The sequence below is a fragment of the Pempheris klunzingeri genome, chromosome 15 (assembly GCF_042242105.1).
Source record: "Pempheris klunzingeri isolate RE-2024b chromosome 15, fPemKlu1.hap1, whole genome shotgun sequence".
In the NCBI taxonomy this organism is placed as follows: Eukaryota; Metazoa; Chordata; class Actinopteri; order Acropomatiformes; family Pempheridae; genus Pempheris; species Pempheris klunzingeri.
The window spans coordinates 3,553,389-3,579,227 of record NC_092026.1 but is presented as its reverse complement, the minus strand read 5'-3'; the positions used below and the strand labels follow the sequence as shown (position 1 = coordinate 3,579,227).

The 25,839-nt window shown below is 42.9% G+C and overlaps 4 protein-coding genes across 6 annotated transcripts in view; all 4 read left to right on the top strand.

Annotated features, from left to right (window-relative positions):
* Positions 1–2,566: 2,566 nt before the first annotated feature.
* LOC139214371 (angiopoietin-related protein 3-like) lies at positions 2,567–7,491 on the top strand. The gene is made up of 7 exons (XM_070845210.1): positions 2,567–3,118; positions 3,518–3,628; positions 4,550–4,670; positions 5,004–5,117; positions 5,568–5,663; positions 5,890–6,159; positions 6,288–7,491. The coding sequence occupies exons 1-7, from the start codon at positions 2,612–2,614 to the stop codon at positions 6,506–6,508; spliced, it is 1,440 nt and encodes a 479-aa protein (XP_070701311.1). The 5' UTR covers positions 2,567–2,611; the 3' UTR covers positions 6,509–7,491.
* Positions 7,492–8,192: 701 nt separating this feature from the next.
* Positions 8,193–14,599, top strand: LOC139213946 (phosphoglucomutase-1-like). Its single transcript, XM_070844659.1, has 11 exons — positions 8,193–8,543; positions 10,199–10,361; positions 10,581–10,727; positions 11,004–11,129; positions 12,316–12,506; positions 12,651–12,805; positions 13,036–13,151; positions 13,279–13,414; positions 13,666–13,849; positions 13,986–14,114; positions 14,329–14,599. Exons 1-11 carry the CDS (start codon positions 8,286–8,288, stop codon positions 14,416–14,418), a joined length of 1,695 nt encoding a protein of 564 aa, XP_070700760.1. The 5' UTR covers positions 8,193–8,285; the 3' UTR covers positions 14,419–14,599.
* Positions 14,600–16,562: 1,963 nt separating this feature from the next.
* On the top strand, positions 16,563–19,623 carry LOC139214793 (leptin receptor gene-related protein). Of its 3 annotated transcripts, none has more exons than XR_011585476.1 (5): positions 16,563–16,678; positions 17,060–17,135; positions 17,706–17,892; positions 18,056–18,222; positions 19,264–19,623. XR_011585476.1 is itself a non-coding variant. In XM_070845718.1 (4 exons), the coding sequence occupies exons 1-4, from the start codon at positions 16,663–16,665 to the stop codon at positions 18,170–18,172; spliced, it is 396 nt and encodes a 131-aa protein (XP_070701819.1). In that variant the 5' UTR covers positions 16,563–16,662; the 3' UTR covers positions 18,173–19,623. The 3 variants fall into 3 exon arrangements, 1 of the variants encoding a protein (XP_070701819.1); XR_011585477.1 differs by having other exon boundaries at positions 18,056–18,230; XM_070845718.1 differs by having other exon boundaries at positions 18,056–19,623.
* A 2,991-nt stretch (positions 19,624–22,614) lies between these two features.
* Positions 22,615–25,839, top strand: part of LOC139214889 (3',5'-cyclic-AMP phosphodiesterase 4B-like) — a 46,911-nt gene continuing 43,686 nt past the window's right edge. The window contains exon 1 of the mRNA XM_070845837.1: positions 22,615–22,650. The gene's annotated coding sequence lies outside the window, so the exon portion shown is untranslated. The remainder of the gene's footprint in view (positions 22,651–25,839) is intronic.

The following is a 25,839-nucleotide window of genomic DNA, read 5'->3' as shown; positions in this document are numbered from 1 at the left end:
AAAAAAGAAATGAAATCATATTTGGTCCAGTGTTTAAAAAGGGAGACACTGAAGGCTGAATGGATGTGCAACATCATCTGCTCTAAATGTCACCGCCATTATGTCATTATAATGGAAGGAGGGGAAAACTGCACAGAGAAATGTTTCCATATTAGAGGGAAATGACTTGCAGATCGGCCTAAACTGTCCAACGTGCACAAAGCAATTCACTTTGAATAAATGTTGTGGAAGACTTGTTTCGGCTCCCTGCAGAAGAAGGTGTTCAGGCAGGAAGCACTGTTCAGTCTGATGGTAATAAACAACACTCAAGATGCATTCATTTTGCCCCTGAGGTAGACGAAGGAAGCTCTGCTCGGGTCACAGTGTGTGCATAAGACTGAGATGTTGATATTTAGCATCATTTCAAAAATAAACCAGTGGGAGAATATTTTGAGTGTAATCCATCTGGAGCTCCTTCCATGCTCCTGAAAATAAAATATGCATACCATATTTAAATTCACATGGCGACGTGACAACTCTCTATATCCTCTAAAGAGGATTTGGTAACCCTAAAAGGTACAAGATAAGATATTCATTGGTGCCCCGGGGGTAATTCATATGTTACAGCGGCACAGAAAATAAACCAAGAAGTTCAATTAAGGAAATTATATTGAAAACCTATTTAAATATATATACATCACAGTACCTGAGGTTATATACATGAATTTTGCAAATATTTGTGCAAAATAAATCCAGTATTGCTCACACAGCTATGATCTGAGTACTGAACAAAATATATAAGTATAGATACACATGTAGTTATGAATGATGTACATTATAATACATCATGTAGAATATAAGCAGTAATGTGCAAAAGTTATACAACAATAATACACTGGAACATACATCTAAGAAAGTGAAAGAGTAATATGATCATGCATGTGATAATATATAGCAGTAATATAGTATTATCTTACAGTGAGACATGACTATATGGTACTACTACCTATACTACTACCGCCATGAGTGCAGAAGGAGTTCTCACCTCTAGAGTCGGAGGCATTTACTCTCATATAGGAGGATCCTGCATGACCTGTGTTCAGGGTGACTGAAAGTGAGACAGCACACTTCCCCCCTGCTCTATTCAGCGGCACGTGGATCAGACACATCGCTCTCTGGAGGCACATAAACTGTTGCCTCATAATGAAATAAAAAAAAAACGTGCCATGACAGTGACCTTCCCCCTGAGGTTGGATGATGAAAGAAGTAGAGAGATAAAAAAAAAAAACACAATTCATTTGCAATCAAGGCCTCTTTTCTACAGTGCAGCGCAGGGAGATGTTCTGTAGGAGCAGCTTCTCATAAAGCAGGACATGTGTTTGTATTCGCAGAAAATCAGTGATAACTGATGGACATACGTGATCAGTGAGCTCAGTGTCCCACCTCCAACACTCCTACACGTGGGGTAGGACTCCATGATTCCTTAGTTTATCACACATGCCCCTTTGCCCTCCCCGTGGCCTCAGTACCCTACTGGGCATCCAGTGGGGGACACTTTGGAGCTACACTGTGGCTGCTCTTGCAGGGGGGGGTCATAGACACCGACCACTGTGCATCTTACTTTCGAGGGAAGAAGCCCCCCCACCCCTTGCTGAAGTCACGGCTGTTTACTGTGTACACACTGTGGGGCTCATGCAACCCTGCTCTCATATGGTTGGTTAACGTTTAACAGAGGGGAACAGGGGTCACCACCTGTTGATCGTACGCACTCATACGTCCACTTTAAAATGCAAGGGAGTGTGTACGACAGCTCAGCCACTTGTTTTCTTACATTGTGTGTGTGTGTGTGTGTGTGTGTGTGTGTGGAGTGAAAGTTAAAAGAGCTGTGTTGCAGAACTACAGGCCAACATGTCTTGCAGGTTTTTTAATGAAATGCTGTTTAATCGACCTTAATTTCAACAATAAAAGGCAGCTTGTTGAATAAAGTGGCGTTTTTAAATATCGCAAAACAATGAACATGTTAGACACATACATGAATAGATCCTATTTGTGAACTGGGTCATCTTCCTGTTTAATAATAAACCAGCCACGCTGACAATAACAGAGAGCATTCACGGCCTCAGCACAGGTAACCACAGGTCAGTTAAAAACACTATGTCACACTGTCCTGGCTCAGAGGAAAACATCTTTGGACAGAGTCCGTGCTAATGAGTGTGGATTTGTGATAGCTGTGGCTTATTGCTGCAGTGGCCAACAGAAGAAACTGACTCTTCTATGAGTGGAGTCAGCCTGGTGTGTGTGTGAGTTACATATTCAGTATAAATGCAGCACAATTTGGTTTATTACAAAGAAATTCAATCATTCAAGTATTTTGTAAAATCATCCACTTTCCTTTTTCCTGTTGATGAAATTTGATTGTAGACTAAACGTTCCAGCTGATGATAACGTCAAAAGTAATAACTGAATTTAGGTGAATTTAACCAGTTGTCCAATCAGCAGGTTAATCATTGACCAGATGAGTCCAGACAGTGTATAAAACCCCGGGTCCTCACTCAGCAGCTCTTTGTCCAGTCACAGCGGAGGGAGAGGGCTGCCAGTTGTTCCCCCGACATCACCGAGGAGAAGCAGCAACATGAGAACAACACTGATGTCCTTATTGTTAGTCCTGGCCGCTGCCTGCGTCCCTGCCCTCTGTGACAAAGAGGAGCAGCCCGTCCTCCTGCCCCAGGGCCTGGCCGAAGCCCCCTCCCGCTTTGCTGCTCTGGACGATGTGCGTCTCCTGGCCAACGGTCTCCTCCAGCTCGGTCAGAGCCTGCGGGAGTTTGTGCAGAAGACGAAGGGACAGATAAACGACATCGTCCAGAAGCTCAACATCTTTGACCGCTCCTTTTACCGGCTGTCAGTGCTCACCAGTGAAATCAAAGAGGAGGAAGAGGAGCTGAAGAAGACCACCGTGGTGCTGCAGGCCAACAACGAGGAGATCAAAGGCCTGTCTGTCGAGATCAACTCCAAAATGGACAGCATCCTGCAGGAGAAGACCCAGCTGCAGAGCAAGGTGGAAGGCCTGGAGGAGAAGCTGAGCAGCCTGACACATGGCCTGGTGACGAGCGACCAAGTGGCAGAGATCAACGGCCTCAGGGTGAGTCACCTGTTGTTAGGAAGGAAACCTGCACCGGGCTTCTTGGTTCATGTTGCTGAAGTGGACATAGATGACACTAAAACACTGACACATAAACTCCTCCCGGGTGGGATGGCAACTCCTCCTGCCTGTTCTATTCTTCTGTTTTAAGCCAAAACAAATCTCCATTACTTGACAAATATTCTCTTCTAGTCACTTCTTTATAAGAAATGGAGACAAGGTCTTAACAAGGTGTGAGGATATGCTTTTTGAATACTTAATTTTCTTCCTTAACCATGCTTTGTTTTTGCACTTGCTCTCCCGATGTATGACCACTCAAAGTGTTATGTATGATATTAACAATTAATCAAAACAATTCTTTAACATTTTCCCATGATTCCAACTGTCTTCCCTTGTCAGGAGGTGATCCACAGCCAGGAGCAGAGCATCATGGACCTGCTGAAGGCTGTGAGGGAGCAGAGTGAACAGCTCAGCCACCAGAGGGTAAAGATCAAGACTCTGGAGGAAAAGGTGAATGTTAGGGACCATTATTAGTACGTCCTTGTATTTCTGCTTAGGATGCATGGCAGATGTTTTTATTTATTTACAGTGTAAACAGTGTCAGTGACTTTCTTTTCAAAATGTCTCACTCTGATTCAGTTTTTCCTTGTGAGATTTACTTAAAAAAAAAAAAAAAAAGAAACACCTTCAGGGGGCCAATTAGGTGTCATGTAATTGATTAGAGAGAAGGAGAGGCGTCTTGTGTCATCCATATCAGACTATAGCATCATCTAATCTGATCTGAGTCCACGATTCACAGGAAATATTGTGGCCCTAAAGTTCATTAGCAGACACAAAGCTGTGCCTGTTAGTTCGCTCGCTCAGTGGCTGTAATAGCATTTATTTTTGTAATTCACTAAAGGTGCTCCAGAGGAAACAATAGTGCTTGCTTGAGGAAAAAGAAAATGGCAGCTTCTGACTGGATCTGCAGTTCTGCTCAAATGGGCTTTTAGTTTATTGTTGAGCATTTTCTTGAAATTTCCCAAAATTATTTAGCCTTCTTTTTGAGTTATGAGCTGTCTTTGTCACGGTATTGCACTGAATGTATTAGAGAGAAACTTTAATAGAGTCATGGTACTGTACTATATAATTTAGACTTTAAATCTTTGGAGGGTGCAGACATATAGTAATAAAAGAGCTGTCCATATTTTTAATAAGTTCAGCCGGTGCCTCAGTGATATATTAGATTTGCATTTTTTCTGGTCTTGAGAGCTCAAAATCCCCGTTGTTACTCTAAAATATCTCAAAGACTTTGAAAATTTTCTACTTTTGCAGAATAACAACCCAAAGTGTGTCTTATGTGGAATTGTTATTTAATCCACATTAAGTCTCCAGAGTCACTCTGAGGATTACATCCGCAAGCTTAAGAGTTTTCCTAACTATTTTCCACAGTTAACAGCCAACACATTGAGCCAAGAGACCATTGAGAAGATGCCTGAAATCTTCAACAGCGAAGCACCGACACTCACTCCTTACCTGACCTCAGGCTCCACCAGCACGGCCCAGACGAAGAGTAAGATGGATGATAGAACGTGGTGAAATGCTGATGTGGTGGTAGCAGGATTTGGCAAGAAAAGAAAAGTTACATACACTACAATTCACATCAGCTTTCTGCTTCACATTCACACAGTTTCATAGAGTCACAGCAGGGAGCTGCCTGCTACATTCACACTTTGAGCACTCACTGAGAAATCAATCATCCTGCACACATTGTTCCTGCTAATGCTGCTGACCTTCTGGTCACAAGCATACGTCCTCTTCTCTTCTCTGCACTACCACTTGGCAGCTAATCTTTATTTTGTGCAATTTAAAGTTTGATATCAGGTGTGTGGTCATCTTTAAACAGATCTGCCATCAGACTGCAGTGAGCTGTTCAACAGAGGGGAGCGAGTCAGTGGCGTCTACGCCGTCAGACCCAACGGAACGGAGCCCTTCATGGCCTTTTGTGACATGAGCAAAGGTGCAGTACTGTCTCAGACTTTACCTACTACTTTATTCAAACAACAAATCATTGCTTAGTCTTCGTTTACTGTCTGTCTGTACTTGACGTTGATCCTTAATGTAAAATGCAGCAGCAGTTGGAAATGTTGGGTTTGCATTACTAATAACTTAATGTGATTCAGCAGCTGTGCGGGAGTGGAGAGCAAACAGTGAGGCTGATATCAATGAGATAGAAGGCATTAATTTTGTCCTGGGAATCCCTCAAATTTGAATTTCATATGTGTGTGTGTGTGTGTGTGTGTGTGTGTGAGTAAAGAGAGAGGGAGAGAGATGTTATCACAGACTATGAATACATTAGATAGCCTTTGTTGAAATGTCAAGCATAAATTGTGCTAAAACAATTTCATGAAAGAATTATGTGGATTATACCGTTAAATTATTTTTGTTATTTTTGATATCATCCATTTAGACCATGGAGAAACAGTCATCCAGCGAAGAGGAGACGGTTCAGTGAATTTTGATCAAAACTGGGAGATGTATGAAAATGGGTTTGGACATTTTCAAGGTGAGAAACACTTTAAGTGTCATTTCCTACCCAATGTTGGAAATTTTATTCTCAACTTCCAATTTCTAAATTACCTGGTTTACGTCATGATTATAAGATTTGTAATTGTATAACCTCTGTGAGTAAAACTATGCCTGCACACCTGCGTGTAAGTTTCTGTTCTCTCACTGCAAAGATGTCTGGTAAATCATGTCAGCTCGACCCGTCATCGATGTCTCTCTCACAGGGGAGTTCTGGCTGGGGCTCAGGAAGATTCACTCTCTTGCCGCTCAGGGCAACTCTGTCCTTCACATCCAGCTGGAAGACTGGAAACAGGGCAGGCGCTTCGTAGAATACAGATTTTACCTTAATGGTCCAGAGAGCAACTACACCATTCACCTCACGCATTTGTCTGGAAATTTGCCGGACCCCATGAGCAACCACACAGGCATAAAGTTCTCCACCAAGGACAGGGACAATTACAGCCACCAGGACTTCAACTGTGCCCACAACACCGGTACAGTAGACGTGCATGCAGCAGACATGTTTATCCTCGTGTAATGCAAAGATGGGGATCAGTGAATAGTTCTGGCACAGTATCAGATATTATCAGCCACACAACATGTATTGTCCATTATCTTCCAGGTGGATGGTGGTTCAACGCCTGCGGAGACGCCAACCTGAATGGGAGATATTTCCAGATGAGACATAAGGGCCGCTCAGAGCGACGGAGAGGGATTCAGTGGAAGCTGGGACAAAGGGCCTCTTACTCCCTCAAGCTCACCCAGATCTCTGTGCACCCCGTGGCTTCCTCTGGCACCGCCTCCTCCACCTCAGCTTCCTCTGAGACAGGTGTCTTTCAGTGATCCGGGACCAACAATCTTCAGTGAAAATACTGCATTAAACACTGGCCTCTTCAGGAGAGCCTTGGCAGTGCTTCAAGTGGGCAGCCATAGTTTAAGAGGGCTTGGGCAGAGAGGAAGGTGTTTCCTCTGAGTGCCAAGTTCCAGTCACCGAGGACACTAAACGAGCTTTGCAGTTCTGAGCGCTGTTGTGTCCTAAACAGAGACATCCAATAGAAAGCATTACTGTCACAGCCAGGATAGTCTCTAATGTAATAGCACACTTTAAAAATGAATTGTGAAATCTATAATATACTGGATTGCAGTTTGCATAGAATACATTATCACTTGCTCAGTGAAGGTTATGGAGAAGAAATGAAGACATGCAGCCATGTTTGAGCAGTTTCTATGTTGGGTCACATTGACTCTCAGTATGTAACAGTGGTTCCCAATGTGGGGGACATGTAAGGGAAGGATGGGGGGGAGAATTAACACCACATTGTCATTCCTTCTGTCCTCTGCTGCATTTAACTATTATTTCGTCGTTATCAGAACAGGTCAACGCACCAATCGGCTAATGTGTCAATTCTTTCAACACTTTCCAATGTAAAGATCTGAACATCAATGCTTACAACCCACTGGCATCTGGAGCGAGAGACGAGGCATCCCGACTCGACGTGGCTTCATTTTGAGGGGTCAAAGGGCAAAAATGACTGCGAACCGCTGTTAGAGATATCACTCATCTTTATTCACAGTCTGTTTTTATACATTCACTATGTTTTATCAATTTGAATAAATAAAACTATGATGGCGACTGAATATAATGCCAGTGTTTATTAGGTGTGGATAACCGTAACTGAAAATATGATGAAAACCTTTCCTTTTTCCTGATCAAATTGACGAACTTTTACAAAGTCTTTCTGTGGCATCAGAGATTTGGCCCAGAGTTATGCCATCCTTGAACTCAAAACACAAAACACCATCTTTGTTTTTATTTGTAAATGAGTGACCAATGCACATTCATGCTCTTTCTGCATAATAAAACTTCCAGTATGTTGTGTTGGGAGGTTGTGATGCCAAACTCTTTTGTGGCGTGCTGTGAGGAGCCCTTGATAAACACTAGAGGACAGTGTTGTTCTGTCTCATGCAGACCCCATCCAGTCTGGTTTGATTGTGCCGCATGTATAGTATAATTAGGTTTGACAAATGATGTTTATTTTGGAAGCAGACACTTTCTTAAAACCACATGTATATCAAGTATGTGCTCCTAATGAGCCTCTAATTGCTCCTCTCACTCTCTGTTCACACACTCAGCCTTAGAAAAGGGTAAATATCCCCTCCTGAAATAGCACTAAGTGCGTCTTCGATGAGAGATGTCATCCCTCTTTTTGCACATCATCACTCCAAGCACAGCTGCAGCCGCTCACAGATGGACAAATTGCTCCCATAACACCTCAGTACTTTCACCCAGACACACCCAAAGACACACACACACACACACACTTCTTTGTGGCTGGGCCTGCAGCCTTGACAGTGATCTCCCTGCACATGTGTGAAGGAGCGTCTTCAGTTACTGCCCCTGCCTGTGCACACACATTAGTTTGGACGGTTATTTTGGGCTCCAGAAGTACCCCTGTAACCCTGTGCTTCCAGTGAAATAATAGGAGGAGTCAAGACTTAACCCTCCCATTCTGCCCCCGTGTACCGTTCCCCATGTCAACTAACAGGGGATTTCCCTCTAAACAACAGGTTCCTCAGCTCTCTTCGCTGTTGCATTGGGTTGGATTCTCATTTTGAAACGATGGACGACAGTCCTCTGCAGGTGTTGACTGTCCCCACGGCCCCCTACCCCGACCAGAGACCCGGCACCAGCGGCCTGAGGAAAAAGGTCCATGTGTTCCAGACCAGGAGGAACTACCTTCACAACTTCATCCAGAGTATCTTCTCCTCTATTGACCTACGTGACCGGCAGGGATCAACAGTGGTGGTGGGGGGAGACGGTCGCTTCTTTAACCAAACAGCTATTGAGGTCATTGTGCAGATGGCAGCTGCCAACGGGGTCAGTGTCAACATGTGTGTGTGTGTGTGTGTGTTTGTTTGCATGTACATGCTGTTAAGTGTGTGTTTGTGTAAGTGTGTGAGTAGCACATATATCAGTGTCCCCCTGCCTGCCTCACCTGTTACTATTCTTTTGTTTCCATTGGCTGCACCAGCCTCATGCACTATTAATATTAATATTCAGTTGCAGCTTTTGACACATGGTTGAATGTAGAGGGGGGATTTATTAAATTAGATTAAAACAATAATCATAAATAATGTAGTAGAGATCAGACAATAAGAAGCAAGAAGAAGGTTTAATCTGTCATTTTAAATGCAATAAACTGTACATCTGTAAATCCAAACACATGATTAGGCCTTTAAATTTACCAGCAGGACTTTTTGTAAGTGACACTTTTATAAGATTATGCAGCAATAAATAAATGTTCACCAAATTAAAAAGAAAAAAATAGATAATATCTCTTGATATTATTATCTAAGGACTCTTGGTGTAGCGGTGTAGCAGCATGTAGAGATAATGATGCAATCACTTTGGTCCAGACTGAAGTACTTCAGCAACCACCTGATGGATTGTCTTTGTAAAGACCTTCCTGATCCCCAGAATGTGAATCTTAATGACTTTATGATCCCCAGAAGTGCCAACATTAGGTTAACATTTGTGGTTTTGGGTGAAATCTTTTAACAACTATTAGATGCAGTGCTGTAACATTTCATACACGTGTATGTCATTATAAAAGCATTATGTAAACCTTATCATACTCCCATCAACCAACTGTATGTTGTGTTTATCAGCAAATGTTCGCTTGCTAACACACTAAACAAAGACATTGTAAATGTCACCAGCTAACCTTAGCATGCAAGTATTTTCATTGTGGGAATATTTGTCGTCGGCATTCAGCTCAAAGTGCACACTGTGCTTCACCATCAGTTTGTGCTATTTCCTAGATAACAATATTAATCATAATTATATGAATTTACAGTCAATGCTTTGAATGACAAAAAACTCAAAAAGACATTTGTTACATTTGGTTGAAACTCTTTTATAATATATGATAATCCTGAGACACTGGAATGTCCTGTTTCATTAACTTAATATTGTTTTTGCACAAAATACACTGCACCTTTTTCACTGTATTCATATTTGAAAAAAAGCTTTTATTGTTTGTGAAATAATAAATATTAAACATTCAGTTGAACCTGTAATTGCAGTTAGCAATTGGCAGCAGTTTGTTGATGCTTTTATCATCTTAAGATATAATAATCCAAGTATCCGGTGTCTGTGCGTCGACAGTACAATGCAATACAACACTGGAACAATCTAACGCTGACAAATTAAAGGATGACTTAAAGGAAGTATAACCTGTTTTGTATTGAACCTGCTTACGAGCAGCAGTAATGAGCTCCCTGTGGTCCTTGGGTTTTAATTACATAAGCTGTGAGCTTCTGATGCTTTCTGCTCGGATGGCGATCTTAGAGGTTGATTTTACCGTAATCGTGTCGTCATGAAAGGAAATTCTACTCCTAGTTGCTTTTGGTAAGAAGCGTGACACACACACAACCTGATATCCAGTGCCATCCCTTCCCTAGATAAATTAAGACACACACTCATGCCAGCCAACTCAAGCACACACACACACCTGTGTGACATTTCCTCAGGTGGGTCGCCTGATCATCGGACACCACGGGATAATGTCCACACCCGCCATCTCCTGTGTGATCAGGAAATACAAAGCCATCGGTGGCATCATCCTCACTGCCAGCCACAACCCCGGTGGGCCTGCTGGAGACTTTGGCATTAAGTTCAATACTGCAAATGGAGGTATGGTAACTGGAGAGGGGGAAGCATGCGGGGGTGTCGGCCAAGTGAAAAATAGTGTTACGAGAGAAGTCAGATAGACATTTAACAAGGCTGTACATTCAGATATGTGGCACAGACACAGTACTGAGATGAAGATTTTGTGTCCAGGCTCTGACAAAGTTCAAGCACATCAAAAAATCTGCATGGATTTGCCAATGAACGACTTTCTCCTGCATCCAGGCCCAGCCAAGGAGGCTGTCACAAACAAGATCTTTCAGATCAGCAGGACCATTGAGGAGTTTGCCATCTGCCCTGGACTGCAAGTGGATCTGACAACGCTGGGCAAACAGATGTTTGATCTGGAGAACAAGTTCAAACCCTTCACAGGTGAAGTGCAGCATTGGTTTGTCACCCATCGCCTTAAATTAGGAGGAGATAGCGGCAATGTCAGAAAAAAAAGGACACGTAGACAGACACTAGAGCAGGGATGGTTTTATTTCACTGCAAAATTTATAAAAGATTCTGCAAAATCTGACTTAGTTCCTCAAGTAGTCAGATTACACATTTTTACCATTCTTCAGTAATAATTGATATTAATGTAAATGAAGGCATTTAAACTCATACATTAAAAATAGAATTCTGTTTCTCATTTGTGGTCTCCAGTGGAAATTGTGGACTCTGTGGAATCCTACGCTAATATGCTGAGGAACATCTTTGACTTTGCTGCACTGAAGGAGCTTTTATCTGGTGAAAACCACATCAGGATAAGGCTCGATGCCATGCACGGAGGTGAGAGAGCAAAAACTACTTTATAGAAAGATTAGCAAGTCAAAACACACAAGTTTTGCTTTGAAATAGAGTTAAGCACTGTATTAACGGACAACACTATTAAGCAAAAGTACTTATCATGCAGAAGAATTGTGGTATTATACACGACATTACTGGATTGTTATTACTGCCTTTATCGTGTGTCCAGGCTCAGTATGGCCTTATTTTCTTACTGAGTCCTTGGTTCTCAGAAAAAGCATCACGTTCATGATGCTCATGTTCTATAAATGTTTGCACTGGGTCACATGTGTCAGACAGGTCAAGTCAGTACACAAGAATCTGTTTGGCCTGACAGTCGCTGAAACATCCCACTATTGCATCATGTTCAGGTGATTTCCTTTGATATAGATGCTTATCAATCATGACGCCCTCCAAACCCCAAATATTTGTTACTTGTATCTACACAACAGTGATGACAATAAGCAGGGTGCACCTGTCTGGCAGAGAACATCACAACCTTGTTGTTCTGGGCTTCGCTCTACCATCGGAGAGGGAACATGAGGTTACAGGAGCTGTTGACTTTAGAACGATTCATAATGATTAGGTTGCTAAAGTTATTTACAGCCTTCCCAAACACTGAAACTGAAGCTAATGCTTGAGCAGTCCCAGCATCCCCCTGTCCACCCCCCGCCAGAGTTATTACAGTTTTGTATTTTTCATTACTTTTTTATTCCTGTTTCATTTTTTTTATTTTTTATTCGTTTCAGGTCAGTTTTTATTCATTTCAGTATTAGTTTTAGCGGTTCTTTTATTATAATGTGGGGGTATTTGTCAGGAGAAGATTTCAAACACTTTGCAAAGACAGGTTATTCCCAGTCATGTGGACATCCCATTCTCACACATATACACCAATGTATCCCCATGCTAAATGTGTATTGTTTCAGTTTCAGTTTTTATTTCATCTGAATCAAATGTTTTTAGGTGTAGTTTCATTTTAATTAGCTATAATAACCTTGCTCCTTACATGCCCACACCACCACACACACAACATAAACCCCCTCACTGGACTGTTTTGTATTTTGACACGCCGAAGCAACACAAGCTGACCTTTCCTGATGATTTAGAATAACACCAGTGCTACTTAGCACGACACCATATTTGACTTCAGCGGTTCGTCTTCTCTCTGTCGCCTCGTTCTGCTCCTCAGTGCTTGGGCCGTATGTGAGGAGAATCTTCTGCGAGGAGCTCGGCTGCCCTGCCAACTCTGCCATCAACTGTGTCCCATTGGAGGATTTTGGGGGTCAACACCCAGATCCTAACCTCACCTACGCTGCAGACCTGGTTGACAGCATGAGAGACGGACACTATGATTTTGGTGCAGCATTTGATGGTGATGGGGTGCGTGTGGCGTTTTTTTTGTCTCTTTCTTTAGAATAAAATCAGATTCCTCCATTTGTATGTTTCACATTCACGTCTGGAGGGATCCTGGAACTGAACTGAAGGCCTTGACCTTTAACCTCTGTCTGTCTGTCGGCTTTCTAGGACCGAAACATGATCCTTGGTAAGCACGGCTTCTTCGTCACCCCACCTGACTCTGTGGCTGTCATCGCTGACAACATCTTCTGCATCCCGTACTTCCAGCATACCGGAGTGAGAGGCTTCGCCCGCAGCATGCCCACAAGTGCAGCCTTAGATCGGTAAGAACACAGCCTGGCTTTCACACATCACCGCAAAACCAATCAGCCAGTGATTTATGTCATCTTGCAGTACTTTTGGTGCAAACAGAACTTTAGTTAAGATTTAATCATTGCATTTAAACATGTGGAATTACACATTAATAGTAATAACAATCATGTTATGTTATTTTCTGTTGTTTCAAAGGTTCTCTGCGCTTTCTTAGGATACTCTTTCATTTTATTACCTGCAGAGTAGCCAAGGCAACTAAAATAGAGTTATATGAAACTCCCACTGGGTGGAAATTCTTTGGGAACCTAATGGATGCAGGCAGACTGTCTTTGTGCGGAGAGGAGAGCTTTGGTACAGGTACTGTATCTCCTCAGCAAGCTGTTATAGCAAAATGCTTCAAAATGTGTGGAAAAGAAGACTCCGATTCTTCTTCTTGGCTTTTTTTCTGTGCTTGGTAAACTTAATCTATCACATCCTCCTTCAGGTGGAGACCATATTCGTGAGAAGGATGGGCTTTGGGCCGTGCTGGCATGGCTGTCCATCCTGGCCACCAGACGGCAGAGCGTGGAGGATATTCTTAAGGACCACTGGCTGAAATATGGAAGAAATTACTTCACCAGGTGAACAAGTAGTTAAGTTACTTCAAAGTAGAGTTTATTGATGACAGATACATGTTTACAGGACATGACTGACATCTGGTGGACTCCATATGCCATTACATGTTCTTTTAGGTCTTACACAGTCCAGTCATATAAGATGTAGCATTATGATGTCGATAAAAAATATTAGATTTACTGTAATATTGATCATTTGGCCATACAATGATAAAGTACTTGTGCTGTGTTATTAACAGCTGCTGTTCTTTGTCCAGATATGACTATGAGAGTGTAGACATAGATGCAGCCTGTGAGATGATGGAGGATTTAGAGGTTCTGATCGCTGAGAAGTCCTTCATAAAACAGAGGTTTGCTGTGGAGGACAAAATCTACCAGGTGGAAAAAGCAGACAACTTTGAGTACACAGACCCAGTGGACAGCACCATCACCAGGAACCAGGTATACGACACACACTGAGCCATATTCCTATAATGATACGTTTATTGGAAATAGCCAGTGACCACTAGCTATTCTGCACTGTGCCTGCAGATCCTAAAAGCCTCATGTGGTCTGTCCTGGGCTGTTTTCACTGCAGGGTCTGCGGATAATCTTCTCTGATGGCTCTCGGATCATCTACAGACTCAGTGGGACAGGTAGTGACGGGGCCACAGTCCGAATCTACATTGACAGCTATGAGAAGGAGCAAATCTTTGAAGACACACAGGTAAAATATCGCCACAGTCAAGGAGACTTCACAAGTCGTTGAGTCCACAATTATGAAAAATGAAAAGTTTTGTGATTTGCATGAAACATTTATTACGATTTTGCACTCTATGAAGTGTTGACTATATTATATTGATTATAAATGCATCAGTGCATATGGCAGCCAGGTGCTGGAGGCTCTATCATATACCATATATCATCCTCCTTTGGGGCAGGTGATGCTGGCACCCCTGGCAACCATCGCTGTGAAGATTTCCCAGCTCCATCACAGGACAGGTCGAAGCGGCCCATCAGTCATCACATGATTCCTCCCCTACGTTCCCCCTTCATTGCTGAAGCATTGCCCCCTTTTGTTTTTCTTCCCAGATTTTTGTATAAACTGAGCTTCAATTCCTGCCCAATGCAGCTGCACAGTATGCAGTAGTTGGCATCTTAGGCTGAAATATATTGAGTCATTCTCTCTGTACCACATTAAACTTTATTTTTGGTTCATGGGTGGCTTGTGAGTCTTTCTCATGCAGCAGCAAACAAACTGCATGTTCTGGTCTTGTTGACATTTTTAAATCTGTTTCGCTTTTACCTCTGATTGCTTCAGTTGTAAATAAAACCAGTGAGTCACTGGTGAAGAGCAGCAGGGTTTTAAAATCAGCAGCACTCCCGGTGATCACAACAGCTTAATCATGACATAATGACGTCCTATTAAACGCAGCATGTGGCTCTAAACCAGCAGTTTCATTTCCTCTGTTATGACTGTGTGTGTATTCTCACATTGTTTTACAAAGCGTGGCTGCGCACATTCAGGAAGTTACTTTTATGGCTTTGTGGAAAGCACCACTGAGGACTGTTGAGAGTTTGATTTTGAAGAATATTAAGAAACCAGGACAGAGTTTCTCACATGAATAACATTTTCTCGTGCACCCCGTGATCGCTTTCAAAGTAAAGAACTGTCTGTTTCCTGCCGTGAAGCCTCAAATTATTATTTGGATCATCTTTGCTCCTTCATTCAGGGAAATTAAAACTCATCAGCGAATAATAACCTGGAATTGCAGTCAGCCAGCGTGCTCAAGCAAAGACACGAGCACGTTGTTGCATATCAGGGGGAACTGATTGGAAAATTACAATGAACAACAACAAAGCAACATTGGACTATTGTGGTATTAGATGTAAATATTACTAAATTATCACCACAATGAGGACGGGAGACATTTAAGGTGTAATAGGTAACGTTTTAAAAGGGATTCATCCAGCGCCAGTGGCTACATGACTTCCATCTGGACAGCAGCAGCATCAGTGCTGCTAACAGCTGGTCCAGTTCTGTGATCACTGATGCCCTTTGAAGCGCCACACCTTTCTCTTGGTTTCATCTCCATATTACACCGAACCGGAGTTTAGATTCACCTGAGGTCATCTTATTGTGGGTTTCAGCTCCATTAAAAATGTTCAGTGGAATTAAAAATTCAGTCAGATTGCACCACTGTGTAAAAACACAATCACTGACATTGTTCAGTGATCATAATTAAAACATTTTTTTTCACATATGCACAAATGGGACATTTTAGATGTTGAGGAAATAGCACTGACAGATAATCATAATCATAAATCTATTCAGGAAAAGAAAATCAAACATGTGCCAGCATGAACTACACCAGAATACTAAAGTGAAGCAGCAACATATGGAATTCAGCCACCAGTAACTTCATACTGTATACTGCTCACATGTAGCATATAGCAGTAGATGTATTAGGATTCTAGCAATACAGTAAAATATGACAATACAATCATTTAAAAACACTAGGAGAAATGGGACTTTGTCTCTGTTTTCCTATTGTAGCTGATGTTTTTTTGGATTAATATGATAACTTCTTATGGTTGTGCCCATTTGAAGAACCACTAATCAGCATTTCACGAGCTCAGAAAAACAGCCTGTTTTCAGACTTTCCAGCTAATCCAGTGGGGATTTAAATAGTTTATTTGGCTTAAAATGTAGGAGAATTTTCTCAACCCTTAAAGGAATACTTAATCCTTCAGCCTATCAGAAGCATCAAAATTAAGATAAGTACTTTACATTGGATGTGAAGGATATGAAGCATTGCAATCTGAGAGGTAAAGCTGTCAGATACATTTATTGGAATAAAAGAAATAGCTCAAATGTGTACTTAAGTAGTCTGCAGTATTTTATTTAGATGAATGTGCTCAGGTACATTACACCACTAATAGCACCAGGGGGGGTTAATCAGGCCCCCACGAGCTCTGCTGCATGGTCTCGTGCTCCTCGTCACGAGGAATGGCAACAACAAGCAAAGAGAGAGAGAAAAAAAAGCATGTTTCAATCACCATCTTCGTTTTTACACCACATGTTTTTAAACAAAGCACATCCGGGACTTCACGTGCTGCTGTCTCTTTAAGACGGTCACCTGATGACGAACAAGGAAACCCCCGATGGAGGAAGCAGGAAGTCGGTCTACCAAGAAGGAGAGTCTGAGCACATAAACAATTCACAAAGAAACAGAACAAAAGCCACAGCACAAAGTTTCACACATTTACCCACAATGGCCGGCATTAAAGGTAGTTATGTTTTATTCGGTCGGGACTCAGTTGATATTTATCTCCGTTAAGTTTCGCTTTACTTTCTTTTTCAGCGTTACTGCTTTACTAACTTTGTTAGCTTGGTTGTCAACATTGTTAAAACCTCTGCTGAATCGTTTCGAAAGCTGCCAATTACAACAAATCTGTCCAAGAATGTGAAGATTTTATGACAAACTATCTAGTTCTATTATTTAGTTATGCGTTATTGCTATTTTTGGCAGTAAATGCATCATGAATGTTGACTTAGCATACAAACAAGTATGATAGCAAGTGATAGCAAGCCTGGCGTGTTTCTGTTTTATCTCTCAGTGTAAGAGAAAGCATCTCTGCTGGTGTAATGTGATGTGTGTCTTCTTTCAGCACTGGTCGGTTTGTCCTTCAGTGGTGCCATCGGACTCACATTTCTTCTGCTGGGCTGTGCACTGGAGCAGTACGGGTAAGCTCTCAGTGTTTGGGGCATGATCTGATTTAACACGCTTCGTTGAGGCACAGTTATGGTGTTTTTTTTTTTTACAGTGAAGTGGCGATTAGTCAGAGACACATGAGCAACATCAGTTAACAAAGACGGTGCAACAGTCAGAAGTACCTTCAAAGAGGTGCTGCAGCACTTTTCATAAAGTTGAGGGACTTTTGAGAGACGGATTCAAAGAGAATGGTCAAAAGCGATGCAGCATGTGCTTAGAAATGTAGTCCCTATTGTTGGTCACGCTCCAGAAATGCTGAATTCTACAATTTCCATAATGCAACTCAATAGCGTCTTTCATTAGAGCCTCCCTCCCCTCTAAACGCCCGCTTCTTTCAAACCCCACGCTCCCAGTTTGTAATGCAGCCTTTCTGATCAAAACGAGTCACAGACAGCGTCTTGTACAGGCAGAGAAATACTTCTCACGGCAGATAAACTGAACGTCATCTGTTATATCTGTGATCTTCCCTTTTTAAAATGTTAAATGCTTTGCAACAGTATTCTTCTGTTGAATTCCCACCTGTTCCACACCTGTGTTTGCAGGGTTTACTGGCCGCTGTTTGTCCTGATTTTCTACATTTTGAGCCCCATCCCGACCTTCATATCCCGACGCCTCAGCGATGACACCGACTCCTCCAGCAATGCGTGCAGAGAGCTGGCGTACTTCTTAACAACCGGCATCGTGGTATCATCTTTCGGGCTTCCCATTGTGCTAGCTCGCCGTAGCACAGTGAGTTCTCTCTACCGCTGATGAAATGCTTTCAAACTTTATTTCCACTCGGTAAACACAGCCTTCCTTGGCTTTTATTGGTGTGTGTGTGTGTAGATATGTCTATACTGTCTGCACCATAAAGACTTGACAGAGACTCAGTATGAATATTTCTCTCCTACAGATCCAGTGGGGTGCCTGCGGCTTGGTTATGACAGGAAACGCTGTCATCTTCCTCACCATTCTTGGCTTTTTTGTAGTGTTTGGAGGTGGGGATGACTTCAGCTGGGAGCAGTGGTAGAGTGCCTGCAGACGGTGGACAGACAGAAGGACTGATGGATGGATGGATGGGTGGGTAGGTAGGTGGATAGTTGAATGGAGAGACTGCAGACTGAGGGGCACATGTGTCCTGCACTCAATGGGGGGGTGATGCTCATATACAGCAAAGGCTGCAAAATGCCAAATTTACTGGGCATGATTTCAGGCCAATTTTTTTATTAGGGAATATTGGGGTTGGAGACATTAATGTGCCATTTGTCTGGGACCAGAGAGAGACACTGATGCCTATACCCCTCTTATGCTGTAAACCTATCACTGTCCACCTTAACCCAGGTATTTTAGCTTGTCTCGCCTTCGTTTCAATCCTTAAATCACCCTGCTCACAACAGCTGCCTGCTATTTCATTATGCTTCAGTTAATCTATATCATAAAGGGATCCTAAAGAGTAACTCTACTGTAATGTACTCTGCAAAGCCCCCTGCATTTTCTGCCGTCATCCTTCAAGGGAGAAAGTGGCTGAACTGAGTTTTGGCTTGCTTATTATGAGCACTGTTTGTTGTGTAAAGTGTAAAGGCAGGGCAGGTTATCTTAATCCATGCTATCTGACAACTAGTTGTAGGTCTCCAAATCTAGGTAAAGATATATTTGTATGGAGATGATGTGTTTGTTTTTCAGACTGCTACAAGCCTTACTTTTTGTTCTGGTGCAATTGTTTACATTCTCACCAAAGATCATTTTAGAGTGCAAAGATGGAGCATAGTCGCCACTGTTGTGATCTGTGCTGTGCAGCAATATGACCCTCAAAAGCAAAGCTGAGGCGTTTGAGAGAGCGTCTGTGTTCAGATGTCATGCGGACAGAACAGAGAGAGTACCCACATCCATCTTATATTCCTGCAGACGACAAAGAAATGCATACTATTGACAATAGCGTGATATTAATTTGTGAATCATGTTTTTACATGTTGAATAGTAAATTCAGCACATGTTCCTGAAGGAAAGGGCTTTACCTGCACACTCATTCAGAAGTGCCTGTCGCTCACAGTGTATATATTGATTAATAGAGAAATCACTGTGATTCCATTTTGAGTCCGTTTTTCTGTGTTTCATCATCAGGGGCCGTTGAAATCTGTCATCTTGAATCAATATTACCATCATCATCAATAACTGACTACTAATGAGGTTCTGGAGTTTGAATGGTCGGCCCACTCCATAGAAACTATCACAGAAATGTGAAGTTAGTGCCCTACATAATTTCTGATTTCCTAATTCCTCAACTGTTTTCAAAGGAAAATATTATACTATATGTCTCACAACTGACAGGTTCAATAAAGAAAGTTTGCTCTTTCTATTGGGACTCCCATAGCCACACTTTGAAAACACTAATAAGTGCTGAAGAGTGCTCCGAGGTTGTTTTATTAGCTCCTGACTGCATTTTGTTTTCTAACATTGATTAAAACTCTCTTTGTAAACACACATACAGGCTCTGTGTCTCTGCTGGCAATGTGATTGGTGGAAGTGGATGGAGAACCTGATTTTAACTAGCTTGTCTCTGGGCAGTGGTGACGGCCGATGCATTTAAACAGACACCTGCACGCTATTTACACAGTGCAGCGGAAATGGTGGCTGCAGCAAACCTCTGTAACAGCCTCCCACAGAACACAGGCCAGGGAAGGTGGAGAGGCAGAGTGTGGGTGAGTGTGTTTTGGGTGTGAGGTGCATTTCTGTCTGACCAGGCTCCCCGAGCAACCCATCAGACAGACTGACAGAAATTCAGGTGAGAACAGCTGATGAATTATTCAGACATTTTGCAATATTTAAAACAGCTGCACAAGTTGCCCAGCAGACTCATTTTCACTGAGAGAAATCGGTCTGCCCCCCCCCCCCCTCTCTGTTTTGCCCTTTCCAAACACACAAACGTTAATATTGAACGCAGATCGACCACATTGACATTTGTGAGTAAGCCACATGAAGAAAGGATGATAAAAGCCAACGTTATTTATTCAGGGGTAAATTTGGATGTGATAGAAATCAGTCATCGTGCAGCTGCATACAACTTGAATGGTTTCATTTCATTCTCCGTTCACGTGTGTCAGGAATCCGCTGAAGCTGCCTCACCAATTTGCCTGTTTAGCCGAACGCATTTCCTGCACAAACAAAAGGAGCCCACACTCTTCAAATGAGTTATTATTTCCACGAAAAAACATCTGCGCTCCCCGCCTCCAGTCACTGCATTTCACAGGGAGAAGGAACAGCATGTATGGACTAACATCCCACAGAGAGGTTAGCGGCTGTGCGAGCGCTGCTGAGTGAAAAGCACTCATGAAGAAGATTCACAAAGGTGTGTATGTGCAGTCCTTAATGACTATAGTGCATGGAAATGCTTGGTAGTGCCAAGTTTAAGACAGATCAAAGATTAAAGGAAGACGGGCAGCTTCAGTCTCTGGAAGTCGCTAAAATTCCCCGAAACCTGAGGACCTCGTGAAACATCAAACTAAGAGAGAAGTGGAGCGTGACTGAGGGGGTTTTTTGTGCTGATGGACTCGACTCCCAGCAGATGCAGGTCTCATGCTTGGACATCAGCATGATGAACAGGGCCACAGGAAGGGGTGACACGTTTTCCTACTGAGGACCATCAAAGCCTGAGACGTCAGAGCGGCTGTGAATCAAGACGAGCAATCTGTTAACTGCATATTTCATGAAGGAAGGCTGGTGATTGATCAACCATCAGCTCAGCTGCTTCGCTACGACCGATGTTGAAAGGAGCACCCACTGTTCTTAGCTTACATCAGTGACAATGAGATCATGTGATTCAGAGGTTGTTGCCTAGTATTTCCCAAAACCCATCACGGTGCCTTGATGAGCTTCAAGTGTCAGCTGAGTTATAGAGAGTGATACTGCATTTACACTCAACACAGTCTGAGCGAGTGAGAGATGTTAAGAAGGAGAAAAAAAAAAAAAGATAAAGGTAAAGACGGAGATGAAGAAAGGAAAAAAGCCCAGGGACACCCATTCATCTCTGTTCCAGGACAGCTGTTGCCTGGCAACAGCCAAGGCATCAAAATCGCTCTAAAAGCCTGTGTGTCTGGCCTTGAACACCACACACACACACACACACACACGCTGCTACACAGTTTAGTGCAGAGTAACACAACAGTGTGGTGTAGTTTGTGGGCACTGGATCTGCGGTGGGCCGCAGTGTTACACACAACATGGAGTAAAGTGAAGCCGCATGGCTCGACTCAACACGCCACGAGAACTGAATAATGCAGCAGTGCAACACTACAACGCAACCCGACACGAGGCAGTGATGCCATGTAAAGCAACGCAACAACACATGGAAACTACCAACACAACACAACACTGCACAATGTGACCGGAGACAATGAGAGGTTTGACTCAGAGAGCAGATGGTGCAGTGACTGGGTGACCAGTGATTTAAAAAAAAAAAAAAAACACCACTTTCAACCATTGTGGCTGAAACACTGTGGTGAGAGAAGTACCCAGATCTTTTACTGGAGTAAAACTACTAACTACTGTGATAAATACAATAAAAAACAAAGTATATGTAAACGAATAGTAAAAGTTCTGCATTAGAAATGTATTAACATCAAAATAAGCTAACATAACATAAGTGATTGTACTTAATAATAATAATAATTATAATAATATGTATTATTGGATTATAATTACTGACACATTAATGTGGGTCAATGTGATTCTGCAAAGTAACAGAAGTACAGTATTTGCCTGTGTGCTGTAGAGTAGAAAATAGAAATACCTCAAATTAGTACTCAAGAACAATAGTTGAGTAAATGTTCTGCCAGCAAAGTATTAAAGTGAAAAGATTATCAACAAACATTTCTGTAAATTCATTCAGTCTTTACATGAATGCAGAACTAGAATATCAGAATAAAGATTCCTCAGCATGCAGGTCACTCATTAACACCGTGCACCACAAAGAAGAGGGTGCAACCAAACTGAGAGCAGTGGAAAAGTGAGTGTGGAGCCTGGTGTCTGTGGATAAAAGCTGTGGAAATCTGCCACATGTATTTGCATTTCTAACTATATGCATTCAAAACTTCCTGTTCTGATGACATTGACACTGAGATCACTTCTCCTCAGTTTGCTGCTGATGTTTAACACTTTGCAGAGGCACTAAACCAGTGAGGACACGGAGCCCGGGGCCTCACTGACCCGCTGAGACAGACGCATCCACGATCCGTGGGGATCAGTGGGATCCAGGGCAGGAGGGAGGGAGGGAGGGCGGGCGGGGGGCAGATGGGGCGTGCGCACGGGCAGCCATTGGCGAACGGAAGGATTTGCGTCGTCGGCATCGAAGCCAATCGATGCTCTCCTGCGGGCTGGACGCGGAACGAGCGCGAACGGCACAAATAGGAGGCTGATGAAAAGGGGAAGGGGGGGAGGTGGAGAAAAGAGCGAGGGACCGCACGGCGTGCCGGGGACGCAGCAGCAGCGCGCGGGGAAGCGGAGGCACCACCGGTAAGACTGCGTGTAGTGAAACAGCGTGTGAACGAGCGAACATTCCCACCGTGTTTTCTTCTCTCTGCAGCCTGTTTGTGATTCTGACTCACAGCCATCGTCTCTTTAAGTTGAGCCTTATGTGCGCAGCGTCCCTCTAAAGTTTATCGCGCCAACGCGTGCCGCCCTGGAGGTTTTCAGAGGGGATGTTTCACGGTGCCCAGGTGGCAGCTTTCCGTCCCACAGCCTGCTCTCCAGGACGCACCGTCGGCAGACATGTTTTGAGTTTCCCTGAAAGGTGTTTTTGATCCATCATCGTAGGTTTCTTGTCAGTGTGGAGGCTGAGCTCCTCATCTCTCATCCTCTCATCTCTCTTTGTCGACTTGTTCAGTTTTGCCAGTGTGTGTGTGTGTCAAGTTGGAAACACGTTTTGTTCTTCTGCTGCTCTGCATGCAGCCCACACACACACACACACACACACACACACACACGTTTGGACCACTTTATATGAGGCGTAATGATGAGGTCAAACAAGGTAAAAGCCATGTAGTGTTTCTCACTGTGGAGGATGAAGTGGTGGTGGAAAAAGGGGGGATGTTTGTGTGAATGGTGTGATGGAGAGCCTGGATGTTTCCACATTAACACAGTAATGGAGCGGCTGCTGGTTTTGGTCTATACACCAAGTCTGTTCTGTGCCATTACAAAATCAATCAACGCCCATTTAGTAATGAAGTCTGAGTTAATTGTGGTCAGCCAAGACTTCCAGGAGATAAATGGCACTAATTAGGCTCTTTGTGGCACCCAGAGGAGAAATCAACAGGATATTTCTGCTGGGACTTCACGCGTCTGACTTGTGCCGATGTAGAAACTCAATAGTGACCTTTTTATCACCTGTGTAACAGAGGAGGGACGACTGGAGCAGCTTTGTGTTCATCATCTCCATTTTTAGGGATCGATCGTGCTGTGCATTTCAAACTTAAAGTTACCCGTCTGTCTGCCTGTCCGTCTGCCACACAATAAGTCACCATGGCCGATGCCGTGCACTAAGTGAGGACCCAAAGTGTTGTCACTGCTGAACCTCTGTTCTTCTATAAGGCAGGTTGTTGACTAATCTGTTGTTTTCTCACCCAACTGATTAGTTCTTTGGTTGATAAAATGTCAGAACATGGTGCAAAACGTTGATCTGTGTTTTCCAAAATCCCAAGATGACGTCTTCAAATGCCTTATTTTGTCCACGACCCAAAGATGCACGTTACTGTCACAGAGGTGTAAAGAAGCCAGAAATCATTCACACAGGAGAAGCTAGAAAAAAGAAATATATACTCAAACCAATTCAACAATTCACTGATTACATGTTGCAGCTCTATTCCAGGGGTGAAATACATGCTAAAATAGCCAGGATGGGAATTTCTAGCTGATCAATTTCTTTGGCTTTCAAGTTTAAATTCAGCGTTCACAACACTTTTTTTTAAATGCCAAAACAAGTGAATAACTAAATTTAAAAAATGAAATAACAAAGATTCATCCCTAGAGTTTTATTTCAGCATGTTCCCCTCTTTTGCAAATCTTTTTTTTTAGTACTGTGCATTGGTTTGGCATCACACACAAGCTCCTCTCTGTAAGCCTCAGCACTGACATATTATCCTCCTACTTCCACAAGTGAACCTCCCTTTAAGCCCAGTTGGTTTCGGTGGTCCTGGTCATGTGGTGTGAACTGAAACCGGCCGGTGTAGAATAAAAGGTTATTCAGAGCCAGTGCTGAAACAACAGGCCACATACATCCAGCTTCTTGTTAAAAGGGCTCCGGCTGCCAGACTGATGACTCACTTGCCGGTGCTTGGTGGCTTTACTGGCGATGTGGTTACTATCCTGCTGTTTCTGTTGCTCAACACTGAAGTTCCTCCTCCAGCTGATGAATTCATGCTGCGTCTGTGTAAATATATCCGTGGTCCCCTTCTGTTCTTGAGGTGTGTAGCCGTTTTGCCGTAGTAATATTGTCAGGGGTGCTTGTTGCTGATCAGTCACTTTAAGGTGGAGAACATGCTGTCAGATTTTTGCTGTGATATGTGATCAGTGAATTAATAATCCATACGTTGTTTGTCTTTCAGGCCGACAGTTTGCTGATGCGATTTTCCCGTTCATCTCCTCACCACTGCAGTGAGTCCATTTTTCTTCCCTTATTGTCTGAATATTGTGGTCAGAATCGGTTTTCTACTGATGGCCTTAATGCTGACTAAGGAGTGTAAGATTTCTTCGGTGTTTTCCAAGCAGGAGAGAGTAGCTTCACAGTGCAGTGATCAGTAAAAAGACCATTTGTACCACTTGAACACTTTCAAATTGCATGTATGAGAGTGATGAATATTTTGATCATCACATATTCATTTAATTTAAAGCAGAAATGCTGAAAAAAAAAACAACTAAATATCCTCCGGTTTTATAATCTTGACTGGACAAATCAATGGACTAGATAGAGATTATTAGTAATCATTAGTTGCAGCCCTAATATAGCAATAGATATAGATGTAAAAAGGAAGTGGTTGGTGTATGATGTGTGTGTGATCTGCTGTAGACACCCTGTGTGTAAAAGATGTGGTGGATCATATCAATTTATTCCCTTAAGAGTATCAAGATTCACTTGTCTCATCTGGGAGATTTACAGCCATGTTGGCAAGCGATGAACAACTGATCGAATTAAAACCGACATCGCAATGTAATGGAACAGTTTTCAAATCACTAAAGCTGTGAAATAGATTAAAAATAAAAAAAGATCCAACCAAGCAGAGGGTGAGAATTACCTGGCCAGTGGTCTTGGTGTGCTCACACGCTGCCCTACGCTCTACACGACATTTGTGAGTGAGAGCAGATGAAGCAAACAACTTGTCAAATGCCACGTGCAAGCTTTGATCGCAGTAGTAACTTATTACGGCGTCAGAACCGAACACGGGAGAGCAAGAGGGAGCAGTGTGCTGGTCGTCCGGACATGTTTTGGGTTTAGACGAGGAGAAGCTTGGCAGAGTTGTGGTGCGTCCTGCAGAGCGTCACTCCATGAGGCCGTGTGTGATGGGAAGGCTGACTACCTCCGGGCAGGGATCACTAACAGAAATGTTTGGCAGCGTAACTCCTCATGAGCCAGATTCAAAAGACACTTTACTGCTAAGTTAAGTCAACATGTAAACATTCGGCTTTAAGTAATCAATAGTGGCAGAGTTC

Excerpts from the sequence above, each read along its gene's own strand:
- LOC139213946 (XM_070844659.1), top strand. The coding sequence starts at position 8,286 with ATGGACGACAGTCCTCTGCAGGTGTTGACTGTCCCCACGGCCCCCTAC. Across the intron at positions 10,362-10,580 it reads GTTCAATACTGCAAATGGAG|GCCCAGCCAAGGAGGCTGTC; the intron begins GTATGGTAACTG and ends TCCTGCATCCAG. Across the intron at positions 11,130-12,315 it reads GCTCGATGCCATGCACGGAG|TGCTTGGGCCGTATGTGAGG; the intron begins GTGAGAGAGCAA and ends TCTGCTCCTCAG.
- LOC139214793 (XM_070845718.1), top strand. Across the intron at positions 17,136-17,705 it reads TGTGCACTGGAGCAGTACGG|GGTTTACTGGCCGCTGTTTG; the intron begins GTAAGCTCTCAG and ends CTGTGTTTGCAG. Across the intron at positions 17,893-18,055 it reads TGCTAGCTCGCCGTAGCACA|ATCCAGTGGGGTGCCTGCGG; the intron begins GTGAGTTCTCTC and ends TCTCTCCTACAG.
- LOC139214371 (XM_070845210.1), top strand. The coding sequence starts at position 2,612 with ATGAGAACAACACTGATGTCCTTATTGTTAGTCCTGGCCGCTGCCTGC. Across the intron at positions 5,664-5,889 it reads TGGGTTTGGACATTTTCAAG|GGGAGTTCTGGCTGGGGCTC; the intron begins GTGAGAAACACT and ends TCTCTCTCACAG. Across the intron at positions 6,160-6,287 it reads CAACTGTGCCCACAACACCG|GTGGATGGTGGTTCAACGCC; the intron begins GTACAGTAGACG and ends ATTATCTTCCAG.